The sequence below is a fragment of the Carlito syrichta genome, unplaced genomic scaffold, assembly GCF_000164805.1.
Source record: "Carlito syrichta isolate Samal-C Ts95f unplaced genomic scaffold, Tarsius_syrichta-2.0.1 Scaffold287526, whole genome shotgun sequence".
NCBI lineage: Eukaryota > Metazoa > Chordata > Mammalia > Primates > Tarsiidae > Carlito > Carlito syrichta.
The window spans coordinates 255,432-272,362 of record NW_007231622.1 but is presented as its reverse complement, the minus strand read 5'-3'; the positions used below and the strand labels follow the sequence as shown (position 1 = coordinate 272,362).

Below are 16,931 nucleotides of genomic sequence, written 5' to 3'. Positions count from 1 at the left end.
CTTTGGGAGGCTGAGGTGAATGGATTGCCTGAGCCCGCGGGTTCGAGACCCGCCTGGGCAACTTGGCGAGACCTCATCTCTACAATAAATCAAACAATTAGCCGGGCGTGGTAGCGCACGCGCTTGTAGTTCAGCTACTTGGAAGGCTGAGGCGGAAGGATCGCCAGAGCCCAGCAGGTCGAGGCTGCGGTGACCGGGAGCGGGCACTGCACTCCAGTCTGGGCGACAGAGTGAGACTCCAACTCAAAAAAAATAAAAAAATAAATAATAAAATGCATGTTTTAGTGTAGTTTGGAGTCAGGAAAGTTTAAAAGCTGTTTTTGGGACAAAACATTTCATTCAGTTAGGGTAATAGTCTTTGTCATGCAGAGACCCCAGAAGAGAGTTAAACCATTGGTATGAATAAATTTCTGAAGTGTTAAATGGATTATGGGGGGGGGATAATTTCCTTATTTTATACAGATAGAGATTATGAAACAGCAAGAGATCCTGGCTATCTGCAGAGTGACTGTGAGAAAAGAGTGAAAGGAGAGGCTGTCATACACCAAGATAGCCAGGTCCCATTTCACCCTGCATTTCACAGGTGAGCCTACCCGTGTTAGTGAAATATCATTGATTAAATAAATACTTTGACTTTCCAGAGGCCAAGGGAGTTAAAAAAAAAATACAAGCCCAGCCATACACGGTGGTTCACGCTTGGAATTCTAGCTACTCGGGAGGCTGAGGCAGAAGGATCACTTGAACCCAGGAGTTTAAGGCTACCTTGGAAACCACAGCAAAACCCCTCCATCTCTTAAAAAAAATCGCTGGGCATGGTGGCTCATGCCTATAATCCCAGCACTTTGGAAGACCAAGGCGGAGGATTGCTTGAGCGCAGGAGTTTGCCACCAGTCTGGGCAACATAGCAAAACGTCGTCTCTACAAAAAACCAAAAAATTAGCCGGGTGTGGTGGTACATGCCAGTTTTCCCAGCTACTTGGGAAGCTGAGGCGGGAGGATCGCCTGAGCCCAAAGGTTGAGGCTGCAGTGATTGTGCCACTGCAGGTTTATACACACACACATACACACACACGAATATATAATCTCCTCAGCCTTAAACCTAATGTCACAGTATCAGGGTATCAGCAGGGCTGACTTATCCATTAGGTACAGTAGGCACAATGGCTTGGACCCATGATGCTTTTGAGGGTCAATAAAGATGTTTTAGTTTCTTTGAAAATCAGAAAAAAAAAATTCTAGCCTCAACTTCATTTGGGCTCATATAAATGCATTTGCAAATTATACTTACTAATTTTTTTTTGCAGTAAACAGTCCACAAAGGCCCATGAAAGTCCTTATGCAGCTCGGGGTGTCAGGGATATCAGAATTATTTGTGGTCCTTGCTGAAAATGCAGATTCCTGGGCACCACTCTAGTGCTCCAGAATCGAACTCTTTTGGAATGGGGCTAGAACTTGCTGTTTCAGCAAATACCTCAGGTGATCCAAATATGAAAAAAGCTTAACACATTTGCGATTGACAAATTTTTCACTTTCCTAACAGTGGGCAAAAATAATCTAAAGCTGGTTGCTGCCAGCTTCTGTCATTAAGCACAAGTGAAATAGTTTTTTGTAAATTGTCACCTTTTTCACAATACAGTTGAAAGTTGCCTCAGATTAGACACCACTCTGACCAGCATTCCATACTTTGTATTTTTATTCAGATTATAAACCAAATTTGTATCATATATATTTGTTTACACTGCATCTTACATCACTATCTGTCTCATTATCACTAATAGGTTCATTGGATTCACCTTTGACCTCAGAAATCCCATCAGCATATATTTATTTTTCATAATTATGGTAAGTTATTTTTAACGAAGTATGAAAACTGAAATATCAAAATACAAACACACAACACTAATCACAACAAAATAACGACTAATTTGCTATTTTTACCAACTGCGTAAATCAGTAATAACATTGCATAGTCAACCTCAGATAACTACCTCAACTTTCTCCTTGCCTCATTATCCATTTTCAAGCAAAATATAATAACACAAACATATGACAATGCTGCAGCATTCAGAAACAGAATTTGCAAAGATGTAGATTCACATCAGCAAGAACCAGGAACAGAATTTGGAATGACGTAAATTCACACCAGCGATCGCAAATGAGTTAAGAATCTCTGGCCCTAGAGTAAACCATCGAGACTCGCCACAGGAGCTTGTGTTAGCAGGGGCTACTTGCTGGGGCCAATTTGCCCGTCAGATCTACTAAATTATACCTGTGCTGTGCCCCTTCTGGTAATTTTCCCCCGAATATGAATACTCTGAGGAGCCCTTCATGCTGTCCTGTTTAGTTGTAGGTTTTTATCGGCAGTGGCCTGTGTTTATCATTAAGCTTCCCTGTATTTGCCCTTCAGGATAAAAATGTTTACCACCAAATGACAGTTTTCAAGTGTTTTATTTGAAAAGGAGGAAAGTGACATATCTGACATATTCAGGTTGAGGTTAACCGTAACGTGCTCTGACTGGATCATTATTCTTCAGTGCAACACGCCCCTGGTAGTCAGTCTTGACCTGAGTTAACCAAACCACAGGAGAACAAAAGCAAACAAGAGCAGGTCTCTCTTTTTGATTCCAGTTTCTCAACATTTCTTGTCAGGGTTGAGCCACTCCTGAACAATAAGGAGGCTCTGCCAATCCACTCAAAAAAACAAACAACGGCAAAAGAAAAAAATCCAAGACCTCTTTGTGAAGGACAGCAACTGCGGACCCTGGCCTCCGCCCCTTCCAGGGCAAGTGTTCCCAGCGGCGAGGGCACAGGCCTTCATCCCCCGAGCGACCCCTAGCGTCCGAGTGTGCTATCTGCATCGGCTCCGCATCAGCCCCAGCTGGGGCCTTGGCCTACGGAGCTTCAATGAAGAAAATACAATCGCAACACAAGTCAGAAGAGAAGGAAAAAAAAAAAAAAGATGGAGCTGTTTCACAGGTTGTCTGAGGAGTTTCTGAATCAGTGACATTCATCCAGAGGCCATATTCTGTAGTGGGAAGCAAAAGGACATCACAGGGACGGCAGGGACAGATCCAGTTGCTGGCTCTGACGGTTCCTGCAGAGGTGACCTCAGGCAAGGAAGTTTCATGCACTCGGCGAGTTTACAATGTGGTGGTTATAATTCCTCCCTCAAAGGATTGTTTGGGGGTTTTGAGAGAAATAATGTACGTGAAAGCACTTTGTGAATACTATCTGGGGCAATTTACGTGCTCAATAGATGTTGCTTGAATTTGATACTTACTTGGGGGGGGAGAACAATTTCCCTTCACCATCCAACAGATAAGAGTTAGCAGTATGACTGCTTAATTCCTTTGGTTTATTTATTCTACACACGACTTTGAAATCATCAAAAGCTATGCTGCCAAGAAACGTATGCTGTTGAGTAATCTTACAGTTCCCTTAATCTCAGCACAGTAGAAGGGTTTCGCACTGAAGATATAGCAGGCATTATCTGGTTGTTTTCACTGGGCAGAACAAAGACCAATGAGTAGAAGTTGTAAGAAGGCAGATTATGGTTCGACGTTAAAAAGGACCTTTTGGCAACTGGAGCCAGAGCTGCTGTGTTGCATAACTCTGTGGGACACGATGCCTGTAGATCGCAGCTAAGTCACAACCCCTGGGTTGGTCAAGGCACACATGCATGGCAATCCCAGAGCCCTGGCTGGAGCTGTCCCCCAGGTCACAGGCTGGTTTGTGAAGGATGAAGTTCCCTGTCTCAGAATCTGTTCAATTTGGCAAGGTGGCAACAACTCAAGGATGTTGAAGAGATGGCTCCTACTTTGGAGAAGCGCCTGACTAGGCCTTTTCTTTCTTAATTGGTTTATCAGGCATTTATGGGGCATCCATTTTATTTATTTTATTTTATTATTTTTGAGTTGGAGTCTGTCTCCCAGGCTGGAGTGCAATGGCACACTCACAGCCACTGCAGCCTCGACCTGCTGGGCTCAGGTGATCTTTCAGCCTCAACTTTCCATGTAGCTGGAACTACAGGTACACGCCACCACACCAGCTAATTTTTTGATTTATTGTAGTGATGAGGTCTCACCAAGTTGCCCAAGCTGGCCTCAAACCCATGGGCTCAGGCAATCCTCTCGCCTTGGCCTCCCAAAGTGTTGGGATTATAGGCATGAGCCACCGTGCCCAGCTGGGACATCCATTTTATATCAGGCACAGACCTCAGCCCAAGGAAAAATGTCTGAATAAGACCAGCCTTTCCCCCATGGAAAGCAGCAGCCTACCCACTTGGTAATACTGTGCTCCCACAGCACTGTGGCATCCGTTGTGACACCAGCTATCTCCTTCAGTGGTAGCTGGAATTGCATAGCTGTGCCCTCTGTCTCTAAGATGGTTACTTTCTCCTTCCTAAAAATGTAAACCTGTTCTTTTCCACAGATTTGATGTCCACAGTGTGGACACAGTTGTAACTACATTATCGAACTTAAATTCCCAAATTTGTTTGTTCTCAAGGTAGGTCCTTTTCCATTATGAAGGAGAAGTTGAAGAAATTCTGATTCCAGTGACAAGGAAGCATTCTTTGATCTTAGAAAAAGCTGTTGAAAGGGTTAAAAAAAAAAAGCTAAAACTTGTTTCACATACGTATAGATGAATAATGGTTTTTGGCAAGGATACTAAAATGTTATTTTCTAAAAGTAATAAGGTACTCTGGGTATGCCTGGTTGTCATAAAATACCACAAATATACTTGGATTTTGCACATTATCTGTGACAGTGTCAAACAGGTCTGTAGGATTCTGAGAGTTCTTTGGAGGAGGCACAATTAATGAGTGATTTCCAAGTGAGTATTGTCCAGTGAGGACTCGCACATAATACATATGCTTTTTCCCATTTGCATCTGGTCTGGAGTATGTATCATGGGCAGAGTAACTGGCATTGACAGCAAAATAAGTTCCCTTTCCATATGCCACAGCTGTGAAGAGAAAAACAAACCATTTTTAAGAATTTCAACTTAGCGTATCATTTGACATGTTGGCCCAATATGTCAAATTACATGAAAGTAATGTTCAGTTCTCTCTGAAGCCTCTTTAAAAATTTTTGAGTATGTGCTTTTTTATGTTTAATCCTCAATTTTTCCACCTTGCAGGGCCAGTCAGTCCCCTTTGGGATGGAATACAGTGAGTCCCATCCTGAAACTTGGGCTGTAATGTGGCCACCAACGATGGAGGAGCACAGTGGATCCACTCTGCCCCTAGCCAACTTGGGTTCTCATGACTGACGCCTCATTCGAAGCAGCCAGGTTACTCGCTTCCTTACCATTCTTTCCAGCATAGCTGCGGTTAAAGCCATTTTGATTGACATATGGCACCGAGCCAGCATCTGTCCCATGGAAGAGTCGCTTCTCATTTATTGTCTGGCCATTCTTGGCATCCATGGTGTTTTTCTTTATCTGGTAGCATTTCCAGAGATCTGGATTCTGGATCCTCTCAATCTGAAAATTAATAAAGAAAAATATTCTGCCAGTGCCAAGATCACTTGCCAAGATACAGCAAATGAAACATAATCACTATGTTTCATAAATAAAGAATACACTAAACAGCACATTTAATGCCAGATGGCAGCTTTCTGCATTCAGAAATCTTTTTAGATCCAGTATGTCATAAAAACAGGCAACAGGAAGAGTGTTGCTTTCATTTTTAACATTTTTTTTTTTTGAGTTGGAGTCGCACTCTGTCGCCCAGGCTGGAGGGCAGTGACACGCTCACAGCCACCCCAGCGTCGACCTGCTGGGCTCCAGTGATCCTTCTGCCTCAGCCTTCCAAGCAGCCGGAACTACAGGCACATACTACCATGCCTGACTAATTCTTTCTTTCTTTCTTTCCTTCTTTTTATTTATTTATTTTTCAGTTGGAGTCTTACTCTGTCACCCAGACTGGAGTGCAGTGGCTGCTCCTGACCACCGCAGCCTCAACCTGCTGGGATCTGGCAATCCTTCCGCCTCAGCCTTCCAAGTAGTTGGAACTACAGGCATGCGCTACTACGCCTGGCTAATTTTTTTGATTTATTGTAGAGATGAGGTCTAGCCAAGTTGCCCAGGTGGGTCTCGAACCCGCGGGCTCAGGCAATCCACTCACCTCAGCCTCCCAAAGCGCTGGGGTTTAGCCACCGAACCCGGCTTAATTTTTTATTTATTGTGGAGACAAGGGCTCACCAAGGTGCCTGGGCTGGTCTTGAACCCGCGGGCTAAGGCAATCCACTCTCCTCGGCCTCCCAAAATACAGGAATTATAGGCTGAGCCACTGAGCCCGGCCCATTTTTAACATCTTTTAGGTACCACATGAGCGTAAACAACGTTTAGGATCATAAGTCCTCATTGCCTGAATGCTGCTGCCCCAGCCTCTGCAGCTCCTGCTTTTACATGCACTCTAATAACTGTTTCTGTTGCTGTCTGCCTTGCTTTGTCACTTTGCCTCTCGCCGCCTCGGGCCTTCTGGGATACTGGTTGACCTCGCCATGTGCTAACAGTGGAAGAAGTGGCCGAATGTCCAGGCAAGAAGGAAATTCACTAAGGAAAATGAATCTCTGGTCCAACTGGAAAATGGAGCATGAATCCTGATGATGAGGGATCTAACTGGAACAAAAGTGGTCGTGCTTTGACTGTACTCTTTGGGCAGTGGTCTCCAGGGCTGTGGTAGAAACTGCTTGGATCCTGGGTTGCAGATCAGCTTCAGACTCCCCTAATCACCAAGTAGTGGCAGTTTCATAAGGCTGTCCTGGGAGAAGTGAGGGGTGGTTAAAAATGACTAGGATCACTCATGGAAAGGCACAAGGTAAATGTTCCATGTTGTCAGAATCTTTTTCCATTCTAGAGAACTCTCAGGCCTAGCACTTATCACCTGCCTTCATCTGGCTCTTTTCTTTTCTTTTTTTCAGTTTTGGGTTTCCTATTTTTAATCACAATACAATTTGCCTTCTAGTGCAAAGCTCCAGCATAATCATATATTTTGTCGATCTGATTTATGATTTTACTAAGTGGGCAAAAGATATGAATAAGCACTTCTTAAAAGAAGACACACGAGTAGCCAACAGATACATGAAAAAATGCTCAGCCTCAGTCACCAAAGAAATGCAAAGTAAAACCACACTCCAGTCCAGATGGCCATCATCAGTAACTCAGAAAAGGGCTGGGCACGGTGGCTCAGCCTGTAATCCCAGCACTTTGGGAGGCCGAGGAGAGAGCATTACCTGAGCCCAGAGGTTCAAGACCAGCCTGGGCAACTTGGTGAGACCTCATCTCTAAAATAAATTAAAAGAAAATAAGCTGGGTGTGGTAGTGTGTGCCTGTAGTTCCAACTACTTGGAAGGATGAGGTGGAAGGATTGCCAGAGCCCAGCAGGTCGAGGCTGCAGTGGCTGTGAGCATGCTATTGCAATCCAGCCTGGGTGACAGAGTGAGACTCCAACTCAAATAAAATAAAATAAATAACTCAAAAAACCACAGATGCTGAAGAGGATGCGAGGAAAAGGGAACACTTCTACACTGTTGGTGGGAGTGTAAACTAGTACAACCTGTGTGGAAAACAGTTTGGCAATTCCTAAAATGTCTAAAAATTGACCTTCCATATGACCCTATGGGCATATACCCAGAAGAACTCAAACCACTCTATGAAAAAGATACCTGTACACATTATGTTTATTGCAGCATTGTTTACAATAGCAAAAACACAGAACCAACCTTGGTGCCCATCAAAAGAGACTAGATTTTTTTTAAATGTGTACATGTACATGATGGAATATTACGCAGCCATAAAGAAGGGCAAAATTATGAACTTTACAGCAACTTGGATGGACTTAGAGTCTATAATACTGAGTGATCTATCACAGAAACAAAGAACTGAGTATCACATGCTCTCACTCATAAGTAGACCTTGAACAATTATCGTAATACCATAAGAAAAGGATTGTCATGAGTGGGAAATTACTGGGGGGCAGGGAGTGGAATTGGCAGTAGTGGAATTCTGCTGGGGGAGGGTGGGCACAACTCATCAACAAAGATACCTGTATAATAAACATTTGTATACTTAACCCTGAATTGTACCCCACATCTTTAAAATAAAAAATTTAAATATTAAAAAAGTATTTTCCAGCTGGGCTCGATGGCTCAGCCTGTAATCCCGCGCCTTTGGGAGGCTGAGGTGAGTGGATTGCCTGAGCCCGCGGGTTCAAGACCTGCCTGGGCGGTGAGACCTCATCTCTACAATAAATAAAAAAATCAGCCGGGCGTGGTAGCGTGCGCCTGTAATCCTGGCTACTTGGAAGGCTGAGACGGATGGATCGCCGGAGCCCAGTAGGTTGAGGTTGCGGTGGCCGGGAGCGGCCACTGCACTCCAGTCTGGGCGACAGAGTGAGACTCCAACTCAAAAAAAAAAAAAAAAGTATTTTCCCTTTGTATTCTTTATCTACAGCCAAGTTGCTGATCTCCAAAATGCCTACATTCATTTTATTTCCATTTATCTTAAATTTTGTTTATTGTACTCAATTTTAAAGTCTTCAAAATTTTTTCTTAGTATTTCAAAATAATTGTCTTAGTCTCTTCATTCTTAAATTTCAAAGGTTGTTCCTTACTCTTTAAAAATTGAATAACCACACACAAAAAAGGAATTATTCTAAGTAACACAGTAATCTGACTCTCTGTTTCTCACAAGATAAATTCTAAGGTCAAAAAACATTGCAAATAAATCTTAATTTTTATTTATTTCATTTATTATTAGCAGCAGGTTTCTGGCTAAGGTACATGACTTGTATCAGACCAATCTTTCACCAATAACTACTAGAAAAGCTAGAGGAGAAAGAAGTTTATCTGAAGGCAACAACGATTTAATGAGCAGAGATTCAGAGAGACGGGAAGTACATGGTGAAACAGTAAAAGTCAGAAGACGATAATGTCTTCAAAGTGCTGAAAGAAAATAACTACCAACCCAGAATCCTATATCCAGAAAAATGCCTTTCAAACAATGAAAGTGAAATAAAGACTTTTTCAGGAAATTAAAATTGAAAGAATTCATTGCTATCAGATCTGCATTAGAAGAAATTCTAAATCCAGATGAAAAAGTATCCCAGATGGAAGCATGGAAATACAGGAAGGATTGAAGAAGAGTGAAAAGAAAGGGTAAATATGTTGATAAATGTAAACATATACTGTACAAATTTAAATATTTGGTAGGGTTTCAAATATACATAGAATTAAAATACATGATAAAAGTAACACAAAGGCAGGAGAGGAATAAATGGGGCTTAAATTGTCCAAAGGTCATTGCATTGTCTGGGGAATGACAAATATATTAACTTACATTAAATTTAATAAGTCAAGGATTTACATTATAATCTCTAGGGTGAACAGTGAAAGAATTGTAATAGAATATACAACCAACACCCTAATGAGGGGGTGAAGATAAAATAACAGAAATACTTAATGCAAAAGAGGAAAAGAACGAAAAGTAGATATGATACATAGACAACAAAGATTAATATGGCATATTTCAACTCAGACATCAGTAAATACAGTAAACAGATTAAGTACTCCAGTTAAAAGATAAAGATTGTTGGGCTGGATGAAGAAAAACAAAATTCTGGCCTATGCCCCTACCAAGGGACACATCTCCAATATACAGTTATTAAAAAGATTCAAGGAAGAAAAATGGAAAAAGATATGTCCCACAACACGTTAACAATAACCAAAAGAAAGTTGGCATCGCCATCTTAGTATTACTAATAATAATTCTGGCATCATTTCTCTGGCCAGGATCTGCCAACGCATGGCAGACCTCCACAGGGCCCACTGCAGACCTTGCTCATCAACCTGGACATTCATTTCCACTTGGTCTGAATTTGGCATCGCATCACAACGTACCAGTCAACCACTACCAGTTAACTGTAACTGACAGTTGGAATGAAACTTGTTATCGCAGAACTAGACCGCCAAAGAGCTGCATACTAGAATCATATTGTCTTGGTGCCTCGTAGAATTGTTTTCGTTCAATCAGGCATCAGTTTTGTTCAACCAGTTTACATTAAAGGATGTTTAAAAAAAATCAGTGATATAAAATTTGATACTGAATTTATTGTCGATGATGTTGAAGATATTCTCCACAAGAGAAATCTCTCAGGAGTCAGTCCAGTATTGTGAAGAGCTGTCTCCTTATCAAATGGTGTACTTTTTTATTTCTGAGCATTATGAGTCTTGTAGCTAAATGTTTACTTCTTTGCTTTGTCTACTAGGAAGCTCAGGGACAAATTCATCACCTCATGTTATGCTTTTGTGAACTAGCATTACCTCTGTATTTTCTTATTTTCCCTACCCTCCTTTTCTCCTTATCCATTTTTCTTCATCTATTTATTTTATCTGCAATATTTGTATGTATCTTGGTAGGACACTTTAAATCTTTTTTGAATTATTATTACTTTTTTGAGTTGAAGTCTCACTCTGTCACCCAGGCTGGAGAGCAGTGGCATGTTAACGGCCACTGCGGCCTCGACCTGTTGGGCTCTGGCGATCCTTCCACTTTAACCTTCCAAGTAGCTGGAACTACAGGCATGTACCACCATGCCCGACTAATTTTTCTTGATTTATTGCAGAGATGAAGTCTCGCCAAGTTGCCCAGGCTGGTCTTGAACCTGTGGGCTCAGGCAATTCTCTCACCTCAGCCTACCAAAGTGCTGGGATTATAGGCGTATAGGTGTATAGGAGTATGTTCTAGAACTTGAGTCAAAGATCCAGGTAGGTAGTACTGATTTGGGAGCTATCATCATTGAACTAATAGCCAAAGCCAAGAAAAGTAAAAACATCTCCTGGTGAGGTGCAGAGACAGAAGACCAAAGTATAAGTGCTATGGATAAAGCTAGAATTGGGGGTTTGGAGAAGAAACAGATACCAGTGAAAATGAAAATAAATTTAGTTAAAAAAAGAAAAAAAAAGAATCAAAATAATATTGTCACAGAAGTCAAGAAAGAACAAAGTGGGAAAAGATGCCAAATAATTGATGGTTGCTTTTGTTTAAGAGCAAGATTTTGCTATGCTGCCCAGACTCATTCAAAACCAGGCGCTCAAGTGATCCTCTTGCCTCAGTCTCCCAAGAGCTGGGATTACAGACATGAGCCATAAACAAAAAAAGGGCCACTGGGTTTATCAAGGAAGCACTGTTGACCCATGAGTAGTGTTGCAAAAGAACATGATCCTGATCTGAGGCTCTTTTGTATGGCTCTTTGTGTTTGCTAGTCATCAAACCCAACTCTGAAGCCCTATCTTTGATTTTTTTTTTTAAGTAGGATTTATTGAGAGGACAGAAAAGTTCCCAGAGTGGGAGGGATCCAAGGGGGTTGCCCTATCTTTGAATTTTTATTAGCTCGATTCACAAAGTAAGAATGACATGTCTTTAGTATTCTAATATCATGCTACAATCTGATACTATAATAACTGACACAAGAATCTTAATGCCTCAGTAATTATGGTACATGAGTAGAATCTAGAATCTAAAATCTAACTACCATAAAAATTCTAATTCTAGGTTTAAAAAAGGTGATAGGATGTGAATGAAAATGTATTTACACTTGACCATGACATCACTTATTTCCCCATTAAAAAATCCTACTCCAGGCCGGGCTCGGTGGCTCAGCCTATAATCCCGCGCTTTGGGAGGCCGAGGTGAGTGGATTGCCTGAGCCCGTGGGTTCGAGACTCGCCTGGGCAACTTGGTGAGACCTCATCTCTACACTAAATAAAAAATTAGCCGGGTGTGTTAGCACGTGCCTGTAGTTCCGGCTACTTGGAAGGCTGAGGCAGAAGGATCGCCGGAGCCCAGCAGGTCGAGAGTGCGGTGGCTGGGAGTGTGCCACTGCACTCCAGTCTGGGCGACAGGGTGAGATTCCAACTCAAAAAAAAAAAAAACCCCACTGCAGCAGGAGGCTTACCTTCTCTATTGTGAACTGTGAGCAGGTCTGATTAAAACTGCTTGCCACAACGTTGTATTCTGAATCACTGGGCTGTAGCTCCACTGTGCAGAAATTCTGCTGCTTCATATCACTCCAGGATACAGGGATATCAACTGCAAAAGACACATTTTGAGGATTCCCTCGCACATTTCTGGTGTGCTTTGAAAAACCGAGTATCATCTGTGTTCTTGTTTTACAATCTTCTTGTTTTACAATCTTGTTTTACAATCTTGTTTTACAGTTTTAAGTGTTCAAGAAGTTCCTTATCTAAGGTAATGTTTTTCAAAGTGTGGACAATAGACACATACACCAGAACCAACCAGAATGCTTGTTTAAAAACAGAAAGAAAAGGAAAGCCACAGATCTGTGACTCAGAATCTTGGAGGTGTGGAACGTGTGTGTGTGTGTGTGTGTGTGTCTTATGTTTTGATCATGCTAAGATTTGAGGACTGTTGGTGCAATATAACTCATCTGTACTTTCCCTAATCCATCAAATTTAACAATAAATTATTTCCCCACAGTGTTTTAAGTAGTTGCCATTGTTTTTTTTTATGGCATGGATTTTTGCCAGAACTCCTGACCATCATCAACACAAAGTACTTCACATCTGTGTTTTCAGTATTCTTCACGGCATCTTTAGAGTCGGCTGGGTAGTAGGTTTTGCTATGTGACAGACTGTGGTGGCAGCTCTGTCTCCTCCTCTGCTAAGCAGACGGCTATATGTGATTTGTCATTTCCCCAGGGTTACTCATAGCCAGAGGAATGTGTTCACTGATCTCACAAGAGATGAATATGGTGTACTGGAAGGTAATTGACTCATTTACAATGGGGGGCTTATTTGGTTCAAAGGCAGGAATGACTGCTACACAAGACAGGCATTCCCATCTCAGGGAGCAGATCTGCTCAGAGAATCTGAAGCCTGCTTGCTGTCATGTGTGTCAAGGAACCTTCTGCTCAGGCCAGAGGTGACTTCTGGAAGAAGTTCCTACAGGCTCAGATCCTCCCGGGGTTATCTGTCACAGACACAGAGAGGGCTTGCTCTCTAATCAGGTTGTCTTTCCTATTTCCTCTCCTTTGCTCTTTTGTTCTAGAAAACCTGGGACCACTTTTCTTCCATTCTTTTTTTTTTTGAGTTGGAGTCTCACTCTGTCGCCCAGACTGGAGTGCAGTGGCCGCTCCCGGCCACCACAGCCTCGACCTGCTGGGCTCCGGTGATCCTTCCGTCTCAGCCTTCCGAGTAGCTGGAACTACAGGCATGCGCTACCACACCTGGCTAATTTTTTGATTTATTGTAGAGATGAGGGTTCACCAAGTTGCCCAGATGGGTCTCGAACCCGCGGGCTCTGGCAATCCACTCACCTCAGCCTCCCAAGGCACAGGATTACAGGCTGAGCCACCGAGCCTGGCTCTTTCTTTTTCTTTCATTCTCTCTCTCTCTCTCTCTCTCTTTCTTTTTTTAAATCGGGGTCTCACTCTGTTGTCCAGGCTGAAGTGCAGTGACATGATCCTGGCTCCCCACAGCCTTGACCTCCTGGGCTCAGGTGATCCTTCCGCCTTAGCCTCCTGAGCAGCTGGGACGACAAGCAGACACCACCACACCTGGCTAAGTTTTTTAATTGTTTGTAGAGATGAGGTCTCACCACATTACATAGGCTGAATTCCTGGGCTCAAGCAGTCCTCTTGCCTCCACCTCCCAAAGTGCTGGAATTAACAGGCCTGAGCCACCTCACCCAGCCCACTTTTCTTTTAAGGCTATGGTTTTCTCTCTCTTGACTGATGCAGCCATTACCTCCCCAGCAGATCTGGTTCTGGAAAGCTAATCAGCTTAGGAGATGGGAATTTTATTTGTTTTATTTACTACTGTCACCAACAAGATGGTCCTCTTTAGGCTGTTAGGTGTATGTCCACGTTAGGTTTTCTCGGCCATAATAGAAGCTATTTAAGCTCAGAGACCACATTTTCTTGTTTATTTCATTAGGATGATTTGACTTTTTTTTCTATTTTAATTTTTGATGTATGTGCAAAATACTGTTAAGCCTAAAGTAGGTGTAAAATAACAGATGACAGGCATGAAAGTTTAACTCACCGTCATGTTTCACGAGGCGTTGAACAGGTACATTGTGTCCATTTGCATCTGTGGCAGTGTATGTGTCCAAGGTCACTGTGTACCTCTGACTGTTAATTTGGACATCAACTGTTTTTCTCTTGTTTTTCCATGCATCCTCCAAATTCATATTGGTTATTTTATCAAAACGATGAAAAGTATTATTGTCATTATATTGCCATTCTACAAACTCACTGATACAATCTGCCCGGGATTCCTGTTCTTTGGTCAATACAACTCTCTTGATCATTTTCTCAATTTCATCTCTAGCCTGCATCACATCTCTGCTAATTCCCAAAACCTTAATCAAAGGTCTCTGGAGGTCCAGGGAAACAATGTTAATATTTAACTTCTTCTGCAGCTCATTTAATTCCTGATATTCCTTCTCATCAAAGTATTTGATATACTCATCTTCACTGGTGTAAGGACACTGTTCCTTTTCAATCAGGTCCTGTATCCAGGAGATAGTGTCTTCCACACATTTTATGTTTTCACCACATACCTGGAATATAACTGATTCTGTTTTCTTTTCCAAAACCAAAGGCTTCTGAAGTTTTTTAGGCGATTCCTTTGAAAAGCCCAAAAGTGCTAAAAAGAAAAGTAAGAACAGTTTTTTCCCATGCAATATCAATGTTAGGAACATGCATGTCATAATGAAAAACTCACATTTAAATTTAGACATCAGAGACAGCTGAGGAGAAGCTTGAGACCCTTCTCTTTTTTTCATGTTGGCATAAAACACATCCAGTACTTGAGGCAGAAAGATGACAACTTTAACTTTTTTTACAGACTGGGCTGATCCTTTCTGGATAAAGTCTTCAAGGGCATCAATTATAGCTGTAGCAACCTTATCCGGGTCCTGATTGGCTTTTCCTAGAAAAGCAAATAATAAAAATGACTGAAGGGGAAACGAAAGACTCACCTGAAAAAGGCAGAGGGATAAATTAGGGTTTCCAGTGCTCATAGTATAAATGCCCACTCCCTAATTCTTTCATCACTGTAACATTTTCTATCAATGGATCAACAAACACTTTTGAAGTTCTAGATGCAATGGGGAGTTTTGTTTCAGGATGTCAGGAAGCCACCAGCCCAGCAACGAACAAGGGGCCCAGAAGTCTAACTTCTGGGGATCAACATTCACATCTGCTCTATTCAGAGAATCCCAGATCACTGTGTTCCTCTCTCCTGCTACCAAGCACAGGATCTTTTCTTCTTGGCTCACTAGTGTCCTTCAAAAAATTCATAAAAAGCAGAAAATGCTAATATATGTTGAAACAATATGCTCTTTAAATAGAAAAACATATTTTTTGTGCAATCATCACTTGATTTTTTTGCATGTATCCTTATTTCCCCAGATATCTTTGGAAACCTGATTTAAACTAAGCTAATTTTGTAAGACACCTGAAGCTATACACAATTTGCTATAATCTATAATTCTTTGTACACTAGTTATCAGTAAACCTCCAGGAAGGCTTTCCTCCCATGGTTGGTGAGATTTTAACTGAGCAGCAGGATTCAAAGCAGCCCCCCTAAGCAGATTCTTGCCCGTTTCCAGCATACTCCATATAGCCTGTCAGGCTATGACAACTACGCCTGGGTAAGATCATGAGAAGTCCCTTTTCAGCCATGGAAGTGTTTCCATGTGAACAGCAGCTCGCAAAGTCACATGATAGGCAATGTAAAAGTCTCCTGGTCATGCTGGTATGATGGACTAAGAGCCCACTTGATAAACCCTGTTGATGGTGCCCACCACTATTGTAGAAAAAGAGTAGACCTCTTTCACCTGGCTATGTGACAATTGTAGAAAAGTAGAAAAAATGTTAAAAATGTTTAAAAATTTTTTTTGGAGTAAAAAAAATACATATATATTTTGGAGTCGAGGTCCCACCTTGTCACCCAGGCTGGAGTTCAGTGGTACAATCTGGCTCACCACAGCCTCAAACTCCTGGGTTCAGGCAATCCTTCCCCCTCAGCCTCCCAAGTATCTGGGACTACAGATGTGTGCCACCACGCCCAGCTAATTTTTTTGATATTTTGTAGGGACAAGGTCTCACTATGTTGCCTAGGCTGGTCTTGAATACCTAAACTCAAGCAATCCTGTTGCCTTGGCCTCTCAAAGTGCTGGGATTACAGATGTGAGTTATCACTTACAACTCCACCCTGTAAAATTAACCAAGAGGATTTGTTCGGTTTTTTTTTTTTTTTTTCTTATTACTAGATGATCAGGGAAAGAGGGAAATTCTCCTTTGCAAAGCCATGGCTTTTCCGTGGTATTTGGAAGAGTTTAAATGAACACACTCAGATATATTCATTCATTCTCAATAAACATCAACTGTGTCCCATCACTGGTTAGATACTCAGCTAGGCACTTATTAGGACACAGAGGATGTGGTATGTATGGACAAACAGGTGTTCAACAAGTGAAACAGAAAAATCTGAGGGAAAGTCTATGTTAGATAGAACTGTATAACAGGGGCGTATGTTCAGCCTGTCATATACAAGGATCTGTTGCAAGAAAGATCAATCTGGAGGTGTGTGGAGGAGGCACTGGAGTGGCAGCCCAGGTCTAGTTAAGAGGCTGTAATGAAAGTTTAGCCAAAAGACAAGAGCTGAACAAAAAGAGGAGGCCAAGATGGATTAGGGTGTAGGGACCGAGTAACTACTTAGGAAGTAAAGTCAGGAGAACCTAGGGACAGGGTTTTATCCTTGACCCTTCCCTCTCCCTCTCTGGCCACACACACTCCTTCACTATATCATGGGTCACGTTGTGTTGCAGTCGTTTGCTTACCTGCCCATCTCTCACACTAGGCGAGAGGCTCCTTGAGAACTGGACCCTTTTACTCACTA

The 16,931-nt window shown here is 42.1% G+C and overlaps 1 protein-coding gene across 1 annotated transcript in view; it reads right to left on the bottom strand.

Moving 5' to 3' along the window:
- Positions 1 to 4,660: 4,660 nt before the first annotated feature.
- PARP14 (poly(ADP-ribose) polymerase family member 14) overlaps positions 4,661 to 16,931 on the bottom strand; it is a 48,489-nt gene continuing 36,218 nt past the window's right edge. The window contains exons 13-17 of the mRNA XM_008052800.2: positions 14,751 to 14,957; positions 14,067 to 14,672; positions 11,960 to 12,093; positions 5,310 to 5,484; positions 4,661 to 4,965 (exon numbers count right to left, since the gene is read on the bottom strand). Coding sequence (XP_008050991.1) covers positions 4,676 to 4,965; positions 5,310 to 5,484; positions 11,960 to 12,093; positions 14,067 to 14,672; positions 14,751 to 14,957 — 1,412 coding nt within the window. The 3' untranslated portion in view covers positions 4,661 to 4,675. The remainder of the gene's footprint in view (positions 4,966 to 5,309; positions 5,485 to 11,959; positions 12,094 to 14,066; positions 14,673 to 14,750; positions 14,958 to 16,931) is intronic.